The following is a 25,048-nucleotide window of genomic DNA, read 5'->3' as shown; positions in this document are numbered from 1 at the left end:
CTTGAAGCCACCCCTATTAAATTTTTCTCTATAATAACTTGGTGCGTGTAGGACTGCATATACTTAAGAAAATAATCAAATACTCCAAGAATTCTGGACATTCTCATTTATTAAAAAAAACCAATAGATATGAAATTTTTTTTGCAAATATAGGACCCGTTTGGTAATGTTATTCTAATAATACTGTTTGTATTTTTTAAAAATACATATAAATGAAAAAAATATATAAAAATACATATAAGTTTATTTATATACTAAAAACAGTTGTTTAAATAACAGTAACAAATGCTTATCCACTTTTTCATGCTAGCTTTCGGTAATCAATACATTCCAATAAAAATTAGACACGTTGAAAAAAAAGCAAAGAAACCCTACGTGGCATTGTAATAACAGGACACGTTGAGTGGGGATGGCACGGTCACATGAGAATAGAAATAGAGATAGCAGTAAACAGTAACACAGGCCACTTGCCCGCCCAGAGACTCCAGGTCCCTCTGTCACTCTATCGGTATTTGAAAGTTCAAAAACGTAACTTACTAGACCCACTCACTCTCTCTCTCTCTCTCTCTCACTCTCCTCACCCACCCCGCTCTTCATCCACGGTTTCTAACGGACCCCTCATTAATACTCGCCGTCCTCTCTCTCTCTCTAGTTTCCCTCGCGACTATGCAAACCTAATTTGACTCTCTTTCTCTCTCTCTATCTCTCTCTCTCTCTCTCGCTCTATAAGATCTGGATTTTGGCTTTTATAGCTGTTTTTTGAATGAATATGAGCTAGAACTAATGAAAAGCTCTTTCTTAGGGTTTTGAATTCTTTCTACTTTTTCTCAATTCCTTTTTGTCTCCTTTGCTTTCTCGCGAGCTTCTTTCCGTGATTTCGGATCTAGATTACTGTGTGCTTGGTTTTTTCTCCTTAGTCTGATAGGAAATGTGCTTTCGATGAGTGTGGAGAATGGAGAAATTTCGGCAAAAGAGGTCCAAGATTACTAGCATTGCTGATCGGAGCTCCTCCGATAGGTTTTTCTTCACGGAACGAGCTCATCGGGAAGGTCAGATTGTCTTTTTGTTTTGTTCTGTTTTTTTTTTACTTTCACTTCTTATGTTTTTCACTCTGTTTGGTTACCGAGAAATCCAAAAAACATATTTTGAAAATGAAAAATTTTATATTCATTTTCTGTTTGAAAGCAGAGCCGTACATTTAAAAAGTAGGCTCAGATGATTAAAAAAAATGTATGATTTTTTAATTTTTTTTTTAAATCAATGTGTTATTATTTTGTATTTTTTGCATTTTCTTAGCTACCAGTTTGAGCCTGTCCAGCCGTTTGGTCGCTGAGAAAAAACTCAAGAAAATTAGGGAAAAAAGAAGAAGGAAATCGAAATTCTCCGTGTTTTATATTCCTTTAGCTTTCCGAAAATGCGATAATTAAAATTAAATAAAACAGCTGAAATTGGTAAAGATGTGAAATTTTAATTTCTGATTGAATTTTTTTCTTAAAAAAGCTCATTTTCTTTTTGATTTGATAGTACCATTTGTGCAACGTAGAGATCATGAGCTAGGTTTATTTTAGTCTTGGCTATGCTCGCGCTTTTGATAAAGCAATTTTCCGAGTAGCAAGTGTGACTTTTTTCTGTAGTGGAATCAGCATGATTTTGTTTTTGCTTCCATAATGAAAATTCTAGAGATATGATGAGATATCATTGCATCGCCAGCTTGACTACTGAGTGCTCTTCAAAAGCATTCTCTTTCATATAATTATTATTATTTTTTAAAGTTGTGAATAAGAACCTTCCCCACTTTTACTACTCTTGGATGGTCTTGCTAATATTATATGGATTCATTTTCAGGAAGCAGGCAAGTTCTGATGCAGAGAAACTTTCCAAAATTGGCTTCCGATTCTAGCTCTTGCAGTAGTGGTTTTACTGACGAAGATTCGGTGCGCACCTTTTCTTGTTTGTGTTCATTGTGCTTTATGAGTTGAGTTTTTTTTGGTCATATTAGTAGAGAAACAAACTTATCAAAGATATAAAGAAAGTGGAGAAGCAAGCTTGCTGAGTTAATCATTAGGAAAAGACAAAGTCTCCTGAGCCTCTGAAATGAAAAAAGTAATTTAGTATCAAATGATATGACGTTAGCTGTATCAAAATCCAACAATTGAAAAACATGTATGCAAAATAACCACATCAGCATTTCACTACTACTCTCAGGGGTGGTTGTGGGTAGTTATTTTTTACGCACGTGTCTCTCATTTAATTGGATTTTTATACGGTTGATGATACCAAATACTTTCTCCTTGGAAAGGGCTATGGGGTAGTAACATACCATGTATGCTGGCTTTCTTTGTATCAACAGCAGCCTACTTACCTTAAATAAACCTTATTAAAAGGAATGTGATGGTTGTTAATAGATGTATAATGTAGTAGTTCCATTGTTGATTTTTTGGATCAGGAGTCTCCGTTTGTAAATCTTTGAAGACGCTCCTTTTTTGAGCGATTCTCAATTTTCCTCTTTAATATCTTCTCTGTTTTTCTTTTTAATTATGTATTGAATAATAAAATACTGACCTGACAGTTATGTTCAAACACATTTGACCTTTGCAGTTTACGTTTGAATTGGGGAGGAGATCTTCAAAACAAGCTGTTGTAACTCCTATGAAAAAGTTATTGGCAGAAGAGATGTCGAGAGAAACCGAATCCAAAAGAAGGTCTCCAAGTGTTATTGCGAAATTGATGGGTCTAGATGGGTTGCCACCTCAGCAGCTTGATCATAAACAACAAAAAATGTCCTCAGATATCTCTATAAAAAGAGCAACATCAGTAGAGAAAGCTCCAAAGAGTGGAACATTTTATGACTGTCAATCGTCTAGGAGTAACTCAAAGGAGCAGCAAGAATTTAAGGATGTATTTGAGGTTTTGGAAACATCAAATATAACGAGTAGTGGTTGCTTATCGCAAGGGATGACGAACTCGAATCTTACTGATGCTGAGATGGCATTTATTCAGCAGAAGTTCATGGATGCTAAACGCCTTTCAACTGATCAGAAGTTACAGGATTCAAAGGAGTTCCATGATGCACTTGAGGTGCTAGACTCCAACAAGGATCTTCTGCTGAAATTTTTTCATCAACCGGATTCGTTGTTCACAAAGCATTTGCATGATATGCAGGGCGCTCCTCCCCAAACCCATTGTGGTCGCATATCTGCTATGAAGTCAGATGCTCAGCATTATGAAAGCAGTGACCTTGGGAAATCAGATAGACAGACTCCATGGAAGAATTACAGTAGATCTCAGAAGCATCGTGATGGTCAACTCAGCCACTCTAACAGCAGGCATGCTACTTGTTCTTCTCCCAATTCATCAAAAATTCGATTTGAAGGCAATGATGAGTTGGCCACTCTACCTACCAGGATAGTTGTTCTAAAACCAAACCTTGGGAAGGCCCAGAATTGTGCAAAATCTGCTTCATCACCTAGGTCTTCACATGCTTATCTTTCAGATTGTAGGGTGCACTTGGAATTTCCGAATATTAAAAATAGGGAGGGAGACACACATGGAACGAAGAAATTTTCTGATAATGTTGGGCTTTCAAGGCATAACTCCAGAGAATCTAGAGAAATTGCTAGAGAAATAACTAGGCAAATGAGAAATAGCTTTTGCAGTGGTTCTATGAATTTTTCATCTGCTGGGCTTAGAGGATATGCTGGGGATGAGAGTTCATGTGACATGTCTGGAAATGAATCAGAGGTGATTATGGTGACCTCCAGGAATTCTTTTGACTTGAGTAACCAATACAAGCCTTCATCTTCCCGTTCGACTGAATCCTCCGTCAGTAGAGAGGCCAAGAAGAGACTCTCAGAGAGGTGGAAAATGACTCACAGGTCTCAAGAGTTGGGAGAGCTTGGTAGGGGCAGCACACTGGCTGAAATGCTTTCTATCCCCGAAAAGGAATTGATACCAGCAAATTTGGATGGCATGATTGGTGAGGATGGAAACAGTGGAAAATTTTCTAGTGATGATGGGTCTACTAGGTGGGTTGAACCCTTGGGAATTAGCAGCAGGGATGGATGGAAGAATGGGTGTGTCAGAAAGTTATCAAGATCAAGGTCTCTTCCTGCTTCTTCTACTGCCTTTGGAAGTCCTAAGAGAAGCATGCGCCGTGAAACTCTTTGTGATGACAGGTATCTAATGCCAAAAGAGGCTTTGAAGAAAGAAAGGAGCAGGAGAATAAAGGGTAATTCTGATTGGAGAGATATGTCAGTTCCTAGAAACTCAAAATCCAGTACTAAGAAATCTCATTCTTCTAGCTGCATGGTTAGGGACAGCAATGCGTTTCCAGCAGAGATTCATACAAATCAGAATCAAATGAAGAGCACCCTTGAAAAGAAGGATCCATATGAAGGAGATGCGTTGATCTTTGAGACATTAGTTAGTAATGTCAATGATATGAGTCCAGTTCCTGAAAATGTGGTCAATGTGGGATGTGACAATATGACCATGGCTTCTAAATCTCCTGAGGGGTTGCTATCAAACGTATCAGCTGGTGTTGTTAAAGATATATCTACTGGTGGCCAAGATATCTTAATTCCACAGGTTTGGTTTATAACATTTTCCTGCTGGTGTTTAGATTCTTCACTGCATATCACTAATGCAATAATGACAGTAAAATTTTTTTGCAATAAATTCCTTCCAATATATCATAGCTAATGATAGCTGAATCAGCCCATTAAATCACTTCTTCTTTTTCCCTTTTGTAATTACCTCTTTTTTCAGAAAATTAAACAGTTGCATATGGGTTGTTGCTAATCTGTGATAAGCCTTTAGCTGTGTGTTTGTCTCTTTGTGTTCAACTGGACTTTAGTATCACTTTAATGGATGTTAAATAGTTTTGTACGTTAAGTTTGACTCTCTTTTTTTCCTCTTTCAATTAAATTTTCAATCTCTATGCTGGTTATACTTTCCTTTTGCTTTGATTCTTCTTTCAGAGCTGTTATGTATGATTTGATCTACCCAGAACTTCAATTTGTAAAATGCTGTTATGGAGCACATATATTTCAAGTTAGATTGATTTAATATTAAAGAATTCAAATATATGTATATATATGGGTGTGTGTGTGTGTGATCCAAATGCCTAGATAATCTGATTAACATAGCCCTTTAAAAAAAAAAAATCCACATCATTACCTATGAGGTCAGGGACGTTTTATGCATTGCAGTAGTCTTTTGGTATACATGGAGCATTTTTTTGAAAACTGTGTCTACATGTGTTGGGCATATATACTAGTCATTCATGTGAGATAAGGATTCAAAATTTGTACTTTTGATTTTAAAGTTGCAATCTTTAACTACTGTATTGTGTGATTTTAGAATAATAAGCATTCCATGAGGACCATGACAACTTATATCCTAGTCTAGGATAGATTCAAGGAATACCAATAATCATGCCACCATGGATAGAGGCCTCTGGTCTGCACACTTGTGTTATCTTCAAAACTCTTCATACCCTAAAAATAATTACTAAGTAATACTAGAATCATACTGTTCTATGTAAAAGTGGTTTCTGTAATAGAAAATTATAATGAATTAGTGAATGATTTACAGCTTAACTGGAGATCTCATTTGCATTAGCTATACATGTATGTAGATGCATGTTAGATATTCCCTCCAAATTTTGTGTTGTGTTTTATTTCTGCCGATGAGTTTTAGTTCAAATGCCATATCCTTCCTTCATAATAACATGATTGAGAGTGAGGTCATGGGTCTACCCTTGTGGTGATGCATTACTTATTAATAAAAAAATAAAAAGTATGTGTTACTTATGCACCTTCAATTTTGCATCAAGGATATTAAGGTTTCTCAATATTTCATGATATTTCAGGAACCACCCATTGGGCCATCCGAGGAAGGTTCAGTCCCCTTGCTCCACCCTTCCCCTGGACTAGAATCTCCAGTAAGCTCTAAGGAAGCTGATCAGCCCAGTCCAGTTTCAGTCTTGGAAGCTCCTTTTACAGATGATCTTTCATCATGTTCTGAATGCTTTGAGAGTCTCAATGCTGATCTCCATGGTAACTTCAAATACCATTTATTTTCGAATTCTTAGTTTGTGTTTAGATCCCTCTAGTAATCAACATAATGGCATTCCATTTTTCATAGAATATCTATGTGCTCATTTTTCATTTAGAATGCCGTGAAAGCAAGTATTTTGCATAAAATTGAGTAAAATATTGTATTTAAAATTCTAAAATTTCAAAGATGATACAAAATTTGAAGTTAATTAGTCGTTTTATATAGTGTGATGCACAAGGGGACAAAAATTGTTATTTTCTGCTGCTTGTTGTGGCCTCACTGCTGAGTGAATTATACAGTTCTGATCATAAGTGTGGGTCATGTGCAATTCAAAGTTAGTGCAAATGCTGCTAAACCTTAACTAAAAGACCTAGCTCATCTATTATGGATCACATATGCAAGTTCCTTTTCACTGTTTTGCTCTATGAGCCTATTTTCATTTAAACTCTCTCCACTTTTGAGCTTAGACTGGTTCTTGTAGCACCTGCAAATTACATTATCTCGCTCCTGTTGCACCTCACAACTGCAGTCAAGAGTGCATTTGGGATCCTCTTTTTTTAGCCTGCTTATTTACTTAATTCACTTTTTGTCTCACCTATCGTCAAATAAGCAAATAAATTAGCCTTTTTTTTTAAAAAAAAAAAAAAGCCAACTTATTTGTCTCATCTATCAACAAATAAGCTAGGGGAAAATACAGGATGCCACAGCCAGATGACCTTAGCTGATTTGCACTAAATTTTGTCTCAAGGGGTGCTGTCCTCATCTCCTCCCCCCCACCCGCCCTGGCGGTTTAAATGATAATCTCAAGAGGTGTTGTCTTCTACTCATATTTACTATAATTACTGGATTCGTCCCCTAAATTCTGTAATTATAACTCTTAATAGAATAACAGGCTTTTAGTGCAATTACAAGTCTCTAATGGGATTTGGATACAACTTAACAACTTGTTGCCAAGATTGAAACAATGGTTATGTACTTTTTTTTGCCACTTTCACTTTTGTTTTTTAAATGTCATCCTTTCATAAATGTTCATTTTACTAGCTCAGTTGAATTGCTTTGTTGTTCAAAAATGAATAACTCATTATTGTTTGGAGCGTACTATCGGCATATGTTTGCAAGTTCTTTCTTGTAAGTCTCACCCACTCAAGCTCCATTGCCTCGTCTGTTTCTAGGGCTTCGGATGCAACTTCATCTACTCAAGTTGGAGTCAGAAGCATATGCAGAGGGACCCATGCATGTCTCAAGTGATGAAGAAGTTGGGGAAGGATCCATTGGGCATCCGAATGAGAAGGGACTTGGTGAAACTGAAGAGAGCTGGGAGCGTTCCTACATTGCTGATGTCTTAATTGCCTCTGGTTTTAACGATGCTGAACCTGATGTTGTCATGGCAACATGGCACTCTCCAGAATGCCCTGTGGATCCCGTCATTTTTGAAAAAATTGAGAAGTACAATAGTCAAGCTTCTCGTCCAAGGTCTGAACGAAGGTTACTGTTTGACCGAATAAATTCAGCACTACTGGAGATCTTCCAGCAATTCATGGATCCACACCCGTGGGTGAGGCCCGCAACAACAGTCAGTTCTAAGGATGGGCTCCAAGATCGCCTCAATGTGATGTTGGGATGCCAAGAGAAGAAATCTAATAAAGACACTCTGGGGAAGGTGCTGACAAGGGAGTCACAGTGGTTGGATTTGGGAGACGAGATTGATGTAATAGGTAGGGAAATTGAGAAATTAATTATAGATGAGCTAGTAGCAGAGGTAGTAGCCATGTAGCGTAGAGATTTGGAACCAAAGGCTATATTTGGTCTAGGAAGTTACATGTACGTAAATGAAGTGATGAAATGATCATTTCATGAGAATCATTAGAAGGATCAAAATCTTTATACAAAAACGAAGAATCAGATTCTAGATCAAATGTAAATAAGTGGGAAGGAAGTCAAAGGAAGGTGAGAAAGAGGCCTATATTAGCTCTCCTTGTTCATCCAAAAGAAATATTATTCTTCCAAACAACATATTGTCCTGTAAAATTGATTTCTTTGAGCATGGCTCCCTCCCCGCTCTATATTAGTTGTCTTGTTCATCCGAAAGAATAATATTGTTCTTCCAAGCAAGATACAGTTGTCATCAAAAATAGATTATTTTGGTTTGTATTTGATCAATTAATCCGGGCATACTTTGCTTAGGCAAAGCTACAAACTTCTCTGAAAACTAACAAACTAGTCCCTTTGCAAGAATCGGTGTTGGAGGCTGTTGGAAAGGCCAATTGGACATTTAGACCTCAATGCCTTTTTCATATCCATCTCTACCGCTTGAACCTTTGTAAGAATCGGTGCCGGATTCTGGAGTGTAGTTCCCAAAGACTTCGAGCTTATACAAGCGACATTGGATTCAAGGGTGGCCTTGAATGTTCTTGGGGTTTTGAATATGAGTACAACTCATTCTTCCTATAAGCTTGAGATGTGGCTAATTTGATTTCTTAATTTGAATCAGGTCTTAGATTGGATGTAGGATGGGGAGATACCTCCTTCGGTGGATCTATGGCTTTTCCTTGGTTTGGATTTTAGATGGGCGGTTTTTCCTTAAATTGACTTGGCATGACAGCACCTCTTTTCTTCGAGGTTTCTTCAACAGAGAAATTATTAGGTCTATCAAGAGAGCTGTTGAAGTGATCTCTTAGTACTTTCAACCAATAGAACGCTGTCAGTTATACAAGTATGACATCACTTTTTTTTTTTTTTTTTGGCTGAGTAAGAAGCTGACTCACCTATAGCATTTCACTAAATAAGAGAACCATTTCAACTGTACTCCAGTGGACTTAAATAATTTTTCCAGTTTTCGTGCTCTTCAAACTTTTCGAAGATTTTGGTAGAATAACAGTACATATTCAAATTTTCTTAGAATTCTTCAAAGAGAGTAACATCCAAAGGGCTTCCTTTAAGTGGCTTATTACTGAGGAAGCTTTGAATTGACAAAAATAATCAGCAATTACCTTAGTGTCTTTGAGAAATGGGGTTTCAAGTTTCAAAGTTTTCAGAAAGAGTAGCGGGACAAGAAAAGGAATGGAGATTTTGGGTGTGGCTTGATATGGGTCTTTGATGATTTTGTTAGGTTTAAGAAAATGGGGGCTTTGGGATTTATGAATTTGTATTTCAGCTAAATTTTTTGGGTTTTTGTGTGTGTGTGTGTGTTGTGTGTGTGTGTGTGTTTGTTTCTAAAGAAAATATAGGTTTATGGGTTGGTTGGAGATTGGTTTGTTTACTGGGTTTATGAGTTTGATTTGCTGGAGAATTCGGTGTTGTATGGCTGATTAGTTATTAAATTATGGATTTTGTGAAAATCATGTGGATTAGTTATTTGTTGGAGAATTTGGTGTTTAATTTTTTTTTTTTTTTTTTTTTTTTTTTTTTTTTTTTTTAATTTTTGGGTTTGTGTTCTTGTTCAAGACACACTTAGATCTCAATTCATGTGATTTTTTATTTTTTTTATTTAGTTAAAATTAATAAATTAATTTTTTTTTTAATTTAGATGCTGACGTGACATTTTTTAATGTAAAAATAAAATTTTTTATTATTATTTTAATAGTTACTTCTACCATTAGGACTTTGCTGTTAGGGCACTGACGAAAATGACTAAAATGGATTGCGTTTTTCTAAATAGAGACTAAAAACGGTAAAAATAAAATCTATGAATCAAAGTGGGAATCGCTTGAAAATGTAAGGACGAAAATGTGATTTTCGCCTTAAGGATTTTTTTTTTAAAATATAAAAAATAAATAACAACTCCATGCCACTTAAAAAAAGAAAAAAGAGAGGGAATTTTTAAAGCACCCAAAAATCTCTGTTTATTTTAGTGGCACTTTTGCGGTCTCTCACACCACCACCATCGAGCATCCTAATCACACCACCCACCACCAAAGCCACATATTCAAACCCAATACCCAATACACATACATAACCAGTACAAACCTCAAACCCACGGCCAAACCAAAACATACAGACACCACCACAATCATACCCACACCACCACAATCATACCCACTTCTCAAATCTCAAACCAAATACCAATCCCAAGGACAAAAAAAAAAAAGGAGGGATCTTTGAGCAGAAAAATAGAAGAAAATAAGGCGGCTATGGTGGTTAGATTGGGTCTAAGGGTGGAAGAGGGGGAGCTCAAGGTGTTCTATACTTCAATTCTATACATTAAAATAATATTTCTACACATTAAAATAATATATTAATTACTCTCTATCATCCTCATCCTCAACAACAACAGCACAACCACCACTGCCGCAACAACACCGACAACCACCACCGGCACAAACCCACATCCACCAACGACACCTCAATTAAAAAAAAAAAAAAAAAAACACACAACCAAAGAGATTGACACGGCAAAAAACACAACCAAATCAAACAAACCCAAAGGCAAAACCCACCACTGCAGGCTGATTAAGAGAAATCTGATGGTGGGAGGTTCCGATGACGTGGTGGATGGCACGACAAGCTCGGCGGCGTGGCGTGGCGTGCTGATCAGGCCATGGGTTGTTGTGGATGTGGTGGATCGGGTTTGTGTGGCTGTGTTGGTGGACGGCGATCTGAGAGTGTAGATCGGGTTTGTGTGGCTGTGTTGGTGGATAGCGATCTGAGAGTGTAGATCGGGTTCGTGTGGCGTGGCGTGGCGTGGCTTGATGCTCCGGCTTGAGTTTCGTCGGGTTGTGTGGCTGTGTTGGTGGACGGCGATCTGAGAGTGTAGATCGGGTTCATGTGACGTGGCGTGGCGTGGCTTGATGCTCCGGCTTGAGTTTCGTCTGAGAGGGAGGCAGTGACGTGGAGTAGAGAGAGAGAGAGAGAGAGAGAGAGTAAAGAAATGAAGTGAGAGAGAGAGCTGATACATTTCGGTGAAGGAGATGAGGAGACAGAGGCAGTGGGTCCAACAAGAATAAAAAAGTAATATAAATTATAGTAAATGTGAACAGTACGCTCTCAAATTTGAGAGTGTACTGTAGCATGTTCCAAAAAAATGGCATATATAAAACACCTGATGAAGCTCATATTTTGGAGTTTGATGTGCCAAATGCCAAATATTATAGCATTTAGCACATTTAGCACACCTGATGAGAGTGCTTTTATAAACACCAATTGACCATTCACAGTTGCCAACATTTTTTAGAAATACCAACTTGAATGAAGTGTCATTTTGGCTTATCAATAATGAGGATGTAAAATAGCAATTGGGAGGGCAACCCCCAATGCTAGTGCTCTCAAAACCAATCCAACAAGGTCGCCTTCCCTTCAATTTTACCTTTTCTTTTGTTGTCTTTTTGCATGTGATGTCAAAATTAAACTTGTGTTGCTTTTAAAGGAGTGAGGTAAGCCCATTTAAAATTATAGTACACAATGTCTTCTTTTTTTTCCAATAAATATGTGGTTAAAGTATGTATACTTGTGCCTTTAAGTGACCATTTATATAAGACTTTTTAGAGTCCAATTGCCAGAAAAAAACTTGAGTTACTTTTCAAATGGTAGAAATTAGGAATAAATTTAACCCAATGCACTATCTTACGAAAGTGGTGTGAGATACCTAACACATTCCCTACATGTAACCAAATTTCTAAGTCCATGTTTTTTATTCAATACATTTCCCTTCATTTTTAGTTTAGGAACCCTTAGGAAATCCTTTAGTTAATTAAGAGATAAAATGGATTCGACATAAGTGAGTAATCACACCAAGAAAATCCATGGTTAGTGGCAACTCTTAAAAATTGAAAAGATAAGTAAAAGTGACTCACTAATGCACACATATGACCCCAAGTGTCTACACAAGTCACACACTTTACACATGTTTCAAGAGTGGGGGTCGAGTGACAAAATCCGATGTTGATAGCTTGTATAGATTTATTTCTTACTTTATTTGAAAATTAACTTTATGAAATTTCATTATTGTGAAACTTGTGTACAACAATATGTGAGCGACCGCAACTCTGACCCGCTGATTTTTTCTCAAACTGGGCCTAACCTACGCGAACGGGTGAGATCGTGATGCTCAAAATGTTGAATTCACTGTAAAATGTACTCCCCCTAGATCGAGGGTCTTACATGGAGTCACCACTTATTTAATTTAAATGGAAAAATAAGAAAACCTTCTCTATAAAAAAATGCTTCTTTTGTATTATTATATATGAAAATTTACATCAATTTTGTAACAAAAATTTACAATACTTTTTTAGTCCTAGATACAATCTAAGAAAGTAAATTACATTGCTTTGTTTCATAGTTACATTCTAAAAAATGTAAAATTGCATATACAAAAGCCTAGTCTAGAACTCTTAGGGTACGTTTGGTAGAGTGTAATAGAAATTGTAATGTAATAACTATTCCTATGATTTAGTTTTACAGTTGTTTGGTTATGTTTTTATTACCTGTAATAATCATTCCATATGAATCTCCATTCCTTAAAACAAGGAATAGACATTCCTTATTAAAAGTGCTGAATCCCTATTCCCTTCCTAAACGTAATACGCTCTGCTTGAATATAATTCCCAAAATTCCCAAAATCCCCCTCTACCCGCCTTCTCCAAAAATTTCTTTCTTCTTGCTCTGAACAAAAATCCCAAAATCCCTCACTACCTGTATTTTCTCCAAAACTTCTCCTTGCTCTGTTAACAAAATTTCCAAAATCCCTGCATCTTCTCCAAAATTTCATCTCCTTCCTAAATTTTCCATCTCCCTCCTCTCTAAAATTTTATTTTCCCGCTGCTAGAGATCTATTTATATGGGTATTGTCTTTCTTTCACCCTCAGTTGCTGCTCTCTCTTCTCAAGGAAATTTTTTTTTCCTTCTTCCCTTAGGTCTGCGATTTCCACAGGTATTGCACCCTCTCTCTCTTCTTTTCTCATCTATTTGTATGGGTATTTCCTTTTACTCACCCTCAGTTGCTGCTCTCTCTTGTCAGGATTTTTTTTCTGCCCATAGATCTGCAATTTCTACAGGTACTGCTCTCTGTTTCTGCTATCCATATCAAAATTTTTTTTTTTTTGACATTATATCAAATTTGCCATAATTGATATTTGTATAGCTGTGAGGTTCTGTGAAGCAAAGATTAGAAACACTGACCGTGATCAGCCAGCAAGTCTAAAGTAAATCAATATATATATATATATATATATATATCACAGTCAGCCAGCCAATCTAAAGCAAATCAATATAATATATAAATATATATATCATATATATATATATTTATATCAAAAGATTTTTATTTTAGCTGTGTAGTTTGGCATGATTTTTATTTCAGCTGTGTAGTTTGGCATCATATATACTCCTAATATATATATATATATATATATATTAACAAAAGATTTTTATTAGCTATGTAGTTTGGCATGATTTTTATTTCAGCTGTGTAGTTTGGCATCATATATATAATATATATATATATATATATATATATATTAACGTGTCTAATATATACTATATGTAATATGTGGGGATGATTTTAAATAATCAAAATTCAGAATTTCAAAATCAATTAATTAACATTAGGAGGCAGGGAATTGAAAGTTATCTATTGAAGTGTGGGTCTGTGTCAAAGTTATCTATCAAGTGTGAAAGTTATCTATTGAAGTGTGAACATTAGTCTCAAGGAATTTGGTGGTGGGTTACCCATGCACTTGGTATTGTGGTTATTCATATTTAATATATTATTTTAATTATCATCTTGTTCAATTATTTAAATTGTGTACAAATTTTATTAATAGTATTGTGAATTTGTTCAATGCTATTGTTTGCAGTTATGGCCCGTTTGAGTTTAGCCACAAGGAATAGGATAAAGAAAAGGAAGTTGGTTTTGGTTGTGATGTTTTGGTTGGATATGTTGCAAATTGTTAGTATGTTTTTTCAGTTATTATGCTTTATAGTAGAGGACTGTGTTCGAAAAAGATCATTGAAAGCAACATATGGTCATGATTTTCATTCAAGGAGAGGGGAAATTCACCGTTTATGCTATGAGAGTGATGAAACTTGCATTAACCAACTTAGGATGAATAGAAATGCATTTACTAGGTTATGTAATATGCTTGAAACAATAGGTGGCTTAAAAGATACAAAACACATGTTAGTAGATGAACAAGTTGCTATGTTCCTACATACACTAGCTCATCATGCAAAAAATCGAGTCATAAAACACCATTTTAGGCGCTCAGGAGAGACAGTAAGTAGATATTTCAATGATGTGTTACATGCTATCATACGTTTACAAGGAGAGCTATTTAAGAAACCAGAGCCAGTTCCAGAAAATTCTTCAGATGAGAGATGGAAATGGTTTAAGGTATCCAACAACGTGAATTTTCTTTTCAAGTTATGAAGTAGAAATATCGAATAAAGTGCTGATTGCATTTTTTTGTTGTTGTCGTAACTACAGAATTGTTTAGGTGCATTAGATGGAACATATATTAGCGTGAGAGTGCCTTTAGAAGACAAACCTAGGTACCGAAATCGTAAGGGAGAGATTGCCACTAATGTACTAGGAGTTTGCTCACAAGACATGCAATTTATTTATGTTTTGCCTGGTTGGGAAGGCTCTGCTGCTGATGGTAGAGTGCTTCGAAATGCAATAAGTAGGAGGAATGGATTGAGAGTTCCCCATGGTAAGAGAAATAGGTTGCCTACTAATTATATTATTATTTTTTAAATTTTTATACACCCATTATACTAAAGACATTACAATATATAGGGTATTACTATCTTGTTGATGCTGGCTATACAAATGGTAAGGGATTTCTTGCCCCATATAGAGAACAACGATATCACTTGAATGATTGGAGAGATGGACAACAACCAAGAACCGCAGAAGAGTTCTTTAATATGAAACATTCTTCAGCTAGGAATGTTATAGAGAGATGTTTTGGACTGCTTAAAATACGATGGGCTATTCTTAGGAGTCCTTCATTCTTCCCAATCAAGACACAAAATCGCATTATTATGGCGTGTTGCCTTCTTCATAACTTTATAAGGAGAGTGATGCCTGTAGACCCAGTAGAAGAGGAATTGGACAATGATGAGCAGTTGGCAGAAGGAATTAATGGTGACCCAATAACACATATTGAGACTTCAAATGAATGGAGTGCATGGAGAACCACTTTGGCAAATGAAATGTTTAATACGTGGAGAAATAGGAGAGAAATATAGTTTAATAATATAATACTTTGATTTGTGACTTTTTCATGTATTTTTTACTTGAGTTAATAAATTTTTTTATTGCATTGGTGTTAAATTGTTTATTATGTATGTCTAAACTTTTGCATATTAATTTATTATCTTGCCATTTTATTGTTAGTATTTGGAGAGAAATGGAAACGACTGTACTTGATTCTCAAGATCCTTCTAAACGAAAGTGGACTCCTGCTGAAGATATAAAGTTAGTGGAGGCTTTGGTAGAATATCACCATGAAAGAGAAGGTAGCCCTGAAAATAAGTTTAAACCCGGATATTTGAAAATCTTGGAAGGAAAGATTTCTACCAAATTACCTAATGCTGGCTTAAGAGCAAAACCACATATTGAGTCAAGATTGAGGACTTTGAAAAGAGAATTTCAAGTTATTCATGAAATGTTGACTGGGCCTAACACAAGTGGGTTTGGATGGGACACTGTGAAGAAGTGTGTTACTGCTGAAAATGATGTATGGGATGCATATGTGCAGGTAAAAGTTCACTATCTTATAGATCCATGTATTTTATCTCTTTTGGTTTAACATAATTTATTTAATTTTATCTTGCCATTTTCATATTTTTGTCAATTGTTTTGTAGAGTCATAAGGGGGCAATCGCTTGTAGAAACAAGTCATTTCCACACTATGAAGACCTTTGCATTGTGTATGCAAAAGACCATGCTACTGGTAAAGATGCTCAAGCACCTGCAGATGTTGTTGAAGAACTAGAAGCAGAGAAAAATGATGACAAATTAGATGATATTCCTGAAGACGTGGACTGCACACAAATTCCCACCCCTGGCAGTAACGGGGAAGAACAGAATGCTCGAAAAAAGAAAAGAAAAATTCAAAGTGGTGAAGATAATATGGTAGAAGCGATGAAAGAAGTTACAATTATTCTTGCTGCCCAGTTAAAGGATGCATCAGATAACCTTAGCAAGGCAGTCATTGGAGTAGTAGCAGCTGAAAGTAGGTCCAAAATCAATGATGAATTACTAAAACTACCTGGCCTTACAACGAAGGAGCGTCACAAGGCAACTAAATTGATTGCTTGTCAACATGAACTAATAGATGTTTTCTTGAGCATGCTGGATGCTGAGAAGGAAGAATGGGTGAAAGGCCTTATTAATGGTGACTTTTGAGTGGCTTACAAAGGTTGGAAAATTCAATTTGCATTTATGCTTCTTTTTTATCCCACTTGAACACGGGGCTCCTAAGAATTTTGGATGATTGTGATGTTTTTTTTTTTTTTAAATAAATGGGATGTTATGTTATTGAAATTTTATATAATTTGGGCATTTTGAGACTGTTTGTTGGGCAAATTTTATAGGTGTGAGACAACATTGAGAATAAAGAAAAAATAGACAACTTAATTTTAATGGAATGAAGTGAAAGTAATCCCCCCAAAAAAAAAAGGGGATTGGGTTTATTAAACCAAAAATAAAAAAATAAAAAATTCATTAGAGGTCTCCATTTTAGATTGGGATTATTAAAGTAATCCTTATAAAAAATGCATTTATTATAATAAGGGCATTTTAGGCAATTTGATTTAAAAAGCTTTCATTACATTGTTTTAGGATGTTGTACCAAACATGTGGAATACATATTCAGGGTTCTATTACTATAGGGTTACCAAACAACTGAATAGGAATAATTATTACATTACAACATCTTCCATTCCTTGTAATAGCTATTCCTATTCCTATGTAATTATCATTACAGTCTACCAAACGTGCCCTTAATCTTGGTTCAGAAGCTAATTTACGAGATGGGAAGGGATTAAGCACCCATCTCACACGGTAAAATCGGTCTTTTAGGTTAAGGTGGCCAATATCATGTCATGTCCAACAAATACAAACAATATAACATATAAACATGTTAATTTGCAAGAATTGTAGACAAATATGTGTTGGAGAATTTAACATAAAGAGCAACAAAAAGTGAAATTTGTTAGATAACAATGTAAATGAAAAGATAGCATGAAAGTAATGGCATGTTCATCCAAGAAATTAATGTAAACAAGGAATTCCTAGCCTAGACATGTTCATATAAGCATGTGAAGGAAAACAAAATCGTCATGTTATTTGTCATCAACATAATTGCAAAGAGAAAAACAAAACATTTAAGCATACTTGATCATCCAAGCAGTTATGAAAAAAAAAAAAAGTAAAGAGAAATCCCTTAGACATGTTCATCTAGAGAAAATCAAAATACTTAGACATGTTCGTTTAAGCATTTAAAAAAAGTAAAACAACTACCTAGACATGTTCATCTAAGCATTCAAGAGAAAGTTGTGCATTAGCCTAGAAGTGTTTATCTAAGCATTCAAGAAAAAGTTGTGTATTAGCCTAGAAGTGTTCATCTAAGCGTGTAAAAGGATGTTTATCCAAGCATATCATGAAAGAAACAAATAATGACTTGGAAGCATTTATTCAAGCATGTATAGAAACTTAAAGAACACAATTAACTACTTACCAGCGTAGAGCATAAATTAAAAGGGGAAGTGATCACTTAAAGGGCTAGGGAGAAAGGAAGGAAGTACTTAACTACAACCAAAGTAAGAACAATGGTTACACTGCGGCTTTTCTTTTCTGCTTTCTCACTAGCTCTCCAAAGAGAATGGGATCCAGAAAATAGAAGAGGTATTCTGTATTTATAGGGGAAGGGATGGCTTAGCTTTAAAGCTAAGTTATTAGCTTTCTTCTGAAGCTAAGGGAGGAGATACACCTGTTTAAATAATCTGGAATGGATTTGGTGTTGATCCCTATTTGACTTTTGAAAGGAAGTTGAAGATGATACTGAACTTGTGTTATCTATCTTCTGCACCTGTTTCATATTTTGTCTCTAACTTTTTGTTCAAAATTCCAATTGATTTGGGATTGGTTTTTTTTGAAATGAAATTCAATTCTCTACAGCTTTTCCAGAAATAGAGAAAACCAAATTTCAAATTTTTCCAGGCCAAAAATGCGATTTAAGTTGCTGCTGGAAATAGTAACGTTTTTTGAGCATTTTTCTGTTTTTTGAAAATTTTCATAGAATGTATTTGTTTCTCTATCAAACTTATTTTTCAAAAGCTTTCTTCTGAAACTAAGGGAAGGGATAAGCCTATTAGATAAGCTTGAACATATTTGATGTTGATCCCCATTTGAAATTTTGAAAGAAAATTGAAGATGATGTTGAATTTGTGTTATCTTCTGCACCTGTTTCGTATTTTAGCTATAACTTTCTGCTCAAAATTCCAATTGGTTCGGGATTAATGAAATTCAATTTTCTACAACTTTTCCAGAAATAGAGAAAACCAAATTTCAATGTTTTCCCGGCCAAAAATGCGATTCAAGTTGCTGTTGAGAATAATAATGTTTTTTTTTATAAATTTTTTTAATAGCATTTTCATTTTTCTTTTTTGAATTTTTTCATGGATCATATCTTTTTCTCTGTCCCTTTAAAAAAAAAAAAAAAAAAAAGAGTAGATAAGATGCCATAAAGGAAAACATTTTTTTTTCTTAAAAAAAAAATGAAGTAAAATGAAATCCAATAAAAAATCACACTTAATTAATTTTAAATTAATTCTTGTAAGAACCAATCAAAATTAAGTGTTTTAAATAGGACATGATCAGGCCCATCGTGTAGGTGAGCCATGATCGTTGAAAATAGTTTGCATGATAACTTTTGATCAAGTGATCCGATCAAAGCCCATGGCATACCATTATGATCATTAAAGTATCAAGATTTGTTTTGTATCACAAATCTGAAGATCTACCTATTGGTTAAATGCAAGTTGTAAAATGGGGTGTTTACACAATAATGATTTATTAGCTTGGATTCAAACATCCCATATTCCAACTCAAGACAAAGGACTCTAATTCACCATGATTTCAATTGCTTTGAGTTACACAGTTTGAGGAGGGGGTGATATCTCATGACTGGGTTGACTTGTAGAGAATCCAGATGGCAGTGTCCCAACATTATCATTCTTTGATGGCAATTGTGCATGATGAGGGGGATTATTAGGTGACCATGTAGAAGGCCCAGATGGTAGCCTCCCAAAATTATCAGTCATCCCGAAATTATCAGTCTTTGATAGCAATTGTGGATGATGAGGGGGATTAGTGGGTGACCACGTAGAGGGCCCAGATGGTAGCATCCCGAAATTATCAGTCTTTGATAGCAATTGTGGATGATGAGAGGGATGATTGGGTGACCACGTAGAGGGCCCAGATGGTAGCATCCCGAAATTATTAGTCTTTGATAGCAATTGTGGATGATAAGGGGGATTAGTGGGTGACCACGTAGAGGGCCCAGATGGTAGTATCCCGAAATTATCAGTCTTTGCTAGCAATTGTGCATGATGAGGGGGATGATTGGGTGACCACGTAGAGGGCCCAGATGGTAGCATCCCGAAATTATTAGTCTTTGATAGCAATTGTGGATGATGAGGGGGATGATTGGGTGACCACGTAGAGGGCCCAGATGGTAGCATCCCGAAATTATTAGTCTTTGATAGCAATTGTGGATGATGAGGGGGATTAGTGGGTGACCACGTAGAGGGCCCAGATGGTAGTATCCCGAAATTATCAGTCTTTGCTAGCAATTGTGCATGATGAGGGGGATGATTGGGTGACCAGGTAGAAGGCCCAGATGGTAGCATTCCAAAATTATTTGCCTTTGATGGCAATTTTGCCGGATGAGGGGGATTATTTGGTGACCATGTAGAGGGCCCAGATGGTAGCATTCCGAAATTATCAATCTTTGATGGCAATTGTGCATGATGAAGGGGATTACCAAGTGACCATGTAGAGGGCCCAGACGGTAGCATTTCTTCAAATTTTGTTAATCTTCTAGCCTTTGCTGGGTAGGAGGACAAGCCCAAAACTATTACAAGCATAAAGACTATCCTAAACAATTTTTGACTAGTTGCTACCATGTTGTTTGTGCTTCTCTCCATATGATTTTAACAATATCTTCTTTTATTTCTCTACAAATAACTTGTTGTCCCTTAAATAGGAAATGATTATCTTCTCTCATTCATATTCTTATAACACTTGTCATATTTATGTAACACTTGTTATGTTCTTGTAACAACATATTGCATGCTCTTGTAGCACTTGTCATTTCATGTAACACTTGTCTTATAACACTTGTCTTGTAACACTTGTCATATTCATGTAACACTTGTCACATTCAAAATCTCTTCATATTGTGTACTAATTACTATTAATTACTAGCTATACTTAACTCGGTGATGAATTGAATTTTCATTAATATTAACACTGACTGGGGAAATCAAATTGATATCCCCTCATCTTACCATTTCCATTTACTAGCCCTCTTTTCATATTCTATCTTTGTTCGAATTTCGTAATAATTACTAGTAATAACAAGCTAATCTTAATTTGGGAAAAATGGATGGTAATTAAGATGAACATTGATTGGAGGTAGTCCAATTAATATCCTCTCATCCTTATCAATTATTTTTCACAAAATTGTGACCTTAACAATTATATCTTTAGTTATGCTCACTTTTACAAGCTTTTGTTAGATGATAAAACAAAATTAACTCACAAAGAATAACTTTAGTAAAATATGTGATATGAGTGGTGGTGGAGTTTGTATTTTATATAGAGCGCATTAAAGGACTAAAAAAAATGTTTCATTTGTAATTAAAATAAAACAAACATCAACAAATAAAATAATTGAGAGAATATTTGAACATGTGATACTAGAGCACACACACTCATGATGCATGGTTTTGTGTGGTGTTGTAGTGGCATATATGAAATAGTAGGATAACCTGGATGTTTATTCTTAGGAGATCTATTATTTTGAATGATTATTGTAAATTTTTAGTAAAAAATGTCTACTTATATATGTTAAGCTTACGCTTAACTGTACAAAATTCTTGAAAAAAAAATTACATATGAAGGAATTTGCATTATAGCATCCAAATGGGAAATGTTCACTTAAACCTGCTTGTGCATTTCAACAATTTCAATGTTTAGAATTGTTTTGTGAAGGGGGATTGACCTTTGGGGAGAAGGAGCATGGATAGGGCGCCTCTCAATCTCACTAGACTTAGACTAAAAGAACTCATCACCTCTTTTTATTTTGTGAGATTCATCTTGTTTATAGTCATTAGAAATATTATTTTCAATAATTTTCCACTTACAAAAAATAGTTACAAACTTAACATGACCCACTTTATTCTTAAAGGAACCACAATCACCTACACTAAATTGACTTTAGGGATTAGGTTGTGATTGAACTAAAAACTTACCATTTTCTATTATGCTCAAGGATGTGGTTAATTTAATGAGGGTGCTCCTAATTTCCTTTTATGGCCTAACAGTGTTAATTTTTAACAGTGGCTTGAGTTTGCATGAATTGTTGCAACGTGTACTCAAGACTCTTCTTTCGAGAGGATTGTAAGGAACAAAATTAGGAGAACCTTGAGTAAGAAGTGCAACCACACTATCATTTCTCAAACTAAAATTTGTTAGATTCCTCCACCCTTGACTATATTTCTCCGAATAGGGGGAAGGATATGGCTTTTTTCACCATGTTTATAACATTTACTTGATCATATAACATTTTTTTAAAGGTTGGAGTTGTAGGATATTCATTTGTAGGGTGTTCCTTGTTCTTACAAATTCTACAAACCTAATAAAGTTTAGGCACAACAAGGGTAGAGCAAAGTTATAACAATCTAAGAAAAAGTATTAGCCACATTTACATTATACCCCATAAGGACTAATCTAGTCACAATTAGTGCTCCTTGTGGTTGTTAATAAAGTCCATAATAACTTAGTTTATGTCTGATGCGAGACTCGACACACAACCACACAAAACACACTCAATCTATATTTAATCAATCTAGGGTATCACAAAAGTCACCAAGACTAAGCCAATAAAGGTCAAGTCAATGAGGAAGCCCAATAGATAGGGCGGAGAATGCATGCACTAGTCGATGAAGAAAAACTGCAAATGGCCTACGGAGGAATTTAAGTGCACATTAGAAAAAGAGGTTTGCAATCGTCACTATCGTGCTTTGATAAAAATAACCCTACTGATAAGTAACAAGATCCTCTCTCAATTTTGATCATTTCACGATAAAGATTTTATTTTATGTTATTTAATAATATACATATTGTCACGGCATTAAAATAATTTTAAATGAAATAACAGTACCTATACTTTTAAATTTATAAAATTAATCTTAACTATGAAATGAAATGAATACATTTCAAATGAACGATAGCCATTTTCCCACTAACTAGAATAGACCGGTAGTGGTAGAGTGAGTGATGAGTTGTTTTATGACTATTTATGGTACATTTTAACCGTTGCTATTTTGCTCAAGATAATGATGTGCTCTTTGAAGATGCAAGTATGAAGTTCCGACATAGTTGGCTGGGCTCCAAAGCTAGATTGGAGTGGTCAAGACGATTCACCTGACACAACCAATAATTCTTGGCCCATTGGGTCATACACCATAACTTAACTATGGCCTTTGTACTTGTCATCTTACCAATACCATGACCAGCCATATATGCTTTAGTTTGTGCCATGTGCAACCTCTTTAATGCCTCACTATCGACAACTTGGGACCAAAAAATGCTTTACCGCTGGGACACGAAGAACAAATTCATACAGAGAAAGAAGAAAAAAAAAATTGTGGCAAAGCTTAATACTTGTTTTAGTAGATTGTTGGCTCCTTTTTACCACCAACTCACCTATTCTCCCTTTCCTTTCATTTAATTTTTTTTGGGGAGATGAAAGGCTCATCTTTAGTGTGATTTTGCCTCAGAAAAATGAGAACAAAATTTAATTACAGTTCCTGAGAGCAACAAATTAGGTAATAAACTTATATACAACACTTTAGATGTAGTATGTTAAATATTAGCATAGAGATGCATTATACCATGTTATGTATGCTAGAGTGGATGCGGAAGAGAAAGCATAGAGGGGGAACACTGAGAACACGAGGGTTACGTGGTTCAGCCTTACGGCCTACATCCACGGAGGAATCCCTTAAGGGCTACATCTTTATTATATGAGAGTGTAGTACAATAACTTCCTATGTTACAATGAACCCTAACATGAGTATATATAGGCGACTAAACCCTAGACTACTAGTACAAGCAGGACTGGGCTTGGGCCTATTACATTGGGCTAATATATGTTTAATATATATCTCTAACACCCTCCCTCAAACTCAAGGCGGAAGCTCGATGAAGACTTGAGGTTGGATAAGCATGAGAAGATCACTTGGAGATGCCTTGAAGAATGCCTTTGAAGAAACCACAATGAAGAATGTGCCAATTGTCCAATTTCGGAGCTTCAAATGAAGAAACAGAGGCCAAAATCGGAATCTACGCGAAAAACTGAGCAAGATAGGCCCTTTTGGAAATTTTTGACTTTTGGTCAAAAGTCAACGCAAAAAGTCAAAGTCAACTGGTCCAGAGTCAAAGTCAACAGTCAAAGTGCTCACGGGTCAGATCCGGGTGGTCCGGGTCGGGTCGGTCCGGTCAACGGTCAGCTAGGTGACGTGGTGCTGACGAGACGACACTGCTGATGTGTCTGATGACGTGTCGCTGACGTGGACTAGGGCTGACGTGGACGTGCTTGCGTGGCTGCTGACGTGGATTAATGACGTCATCATATGACGTCAGATGACATAAGCAGCATTGTCGGCGCGTGGCAGGAGCGTGCACGGTTCACCGGCGCGTGGCAGGAGCAACCAGAAACCCAGGTGGCGCGTGGTGGCGCGTGCAACGTCGTATGACCACTAGATTCTCAGGCCAAATATATCGGTGGACGAGGAGGCCTTCATGGTGGCGCGTGTACCAAGAAGACGATCTGAAGTGATGAATCTAAGACAGCGCATGGGAATTTTCTGGAGGCTTCTGCAGCGCGTGGAGGCGCGTGGCAAGGCTTTGGGTGACCGGATTTCTGGGTTTTGGTCGCGAGATATCTTGGAACACGTATGTGGTGTTGGTTTCATTAGGCGAGGCTTGGATTTGCACAGATCTGATAGGGAGAGACACTGATTGCTTGGGTTTGAAGATCTGGACACAGCAGTGAGAGCCATAGCGGCTGCGAGATGCCGTGAAGTCTAGATCCAGCCGACAAACATATGACTTTTGATAGTGGTGTGCACGTGAGAATCTTCTTTGCTTGCTAGAGATGTTTATTTGATGCCAAGAACGAAATTTTGCTCTGATACCATGTTAAATATTAGCATAGAGATGCATTATACCATGTTATGTATGCTAGAGTGGATGCGGAAGAGAAAGCATAGAGGGGGAACACTGAGAACACGAGGGTTACGTGGTTCAGCCTTGACGGCCTACATCCACGGAGGAATCCCTTAAGGGCTACATCTTTATTGTAAGAGAGTGTAGTACAATAACTTCCTATGTTACAATGAACCCTAACATGAGTATATATAGGCGACTAAACCCTAGACTACTAGTACAAGCAGGACTGGGCTTGGGCCTATTACATTGGGCTAATATATGTTTAATATATATCTCTAACATAGTATAATAAGTTTTTCAATTGTATTCAAACACTTGGTTGTTTTGAATTTAACCGAGAAATCTAATGTAATAAACTTAAAGTTACTTTATCTAAGTCTTATCCTCTAACAAAGGGCATTAAAAAGAGTTGGATAAGAAAGCAGCCTGGCAGCTTATTTATTTATTTATCAAACTCACCTAAATTTTGTCTGAAATATGATATGCTTTGGCGAATAAGCCAACTTTTTTTTCATTTTGGCTAAA

The 25,048-nt window shown here is 36.1% G+C and overlaps 2 protein-coding genes across 6 annotated transcripts; both read left to right on the top strand.

Moving 5' to 3' along the window:
* The first annotated feature begins 476 nt into the window (after positions 1–476).
* LOC115952796 lies at positions 477–8,141 on the top strand. The gene is made up of 5 exons (XM_031070071.1): positions 477–1,049; positions 1,846–1,934; positions 2,599–4,587; positions 5,873–6,059; positions 7,233–8,141. The coding sequence occupies exons 1-5, from the start codon at positions 953–955 to the stop codon at positions 7,832–7,834; spliced, it is 2,964 nt and encodes a 987-aa protein (XP_030925931.1). The 5' UTR covers positions 477–952; the 3' UTR covers positions 7,835–8,141.
* A 4,445-nt stretch (positions 8,142–12,586) lies between these two features.
* On the top strand, positions 12,587–16,556 carry LOC115952680 (uncharacterized protein At2g29880-like). 5 transcript variants are annotated; one of them, XM_031069881.1, is made up of 4 exons: positions 12,587–12,925; positions 13,013–13,049; positions 15,395–15,758; positions 15,866–16,556. In XM_031069881.1, the coding sequence occupies exons 3-4, from the start codon at positions 15,408–15,410 to the stop codon at positions 16,406–16,408; spliced, it is 894 nt and encodes a 297-aa protein (XP_030925741.1). In that variant the 5' UTR covers positions 12,587–12,925; positions 13,013–13,049; positions 15,395–15,407; the 3' UTR covers positions 16,409–16,556. The 5 variants fall into 5 exon arrangements, 4 of the variants coding, with proteins under 4 accessions (XP_030925741.1, XP_030925740.1, XP_030925742.1 ...); XR_004083512.1 differs by lacking the exons at positions 12,587–12,925; positions 13,013–13,049 and adding exons at positions 13,540–14,386; positions 14,480–14,705; XM_031069880.1 differs by having other exon boundaries at positions 12,587–13,049.
* The last annotated feature ends 8,492 nt before the right edge of the window (positions 16,557–25,048 follow it).

Source organism: Quercus lobata, chromosome 7 (genome assembly GCF_001633185.2).
Source record: "Quercus lobata isolate SW786 chromosome 7, ValleyOak3.0 Primary Assembly, whole genome shotgun sequence".
NCBI lineage: Eukaryota > Viridiplantae > Streptophyta > Magnoliopsida > Fagales > Fagaceae > Quercus > Quercus lobata.
Note: the sequence above shows the minus strand (reverse complement) of the source record. Positions and strands in the feature narration are given on the sequence as shown.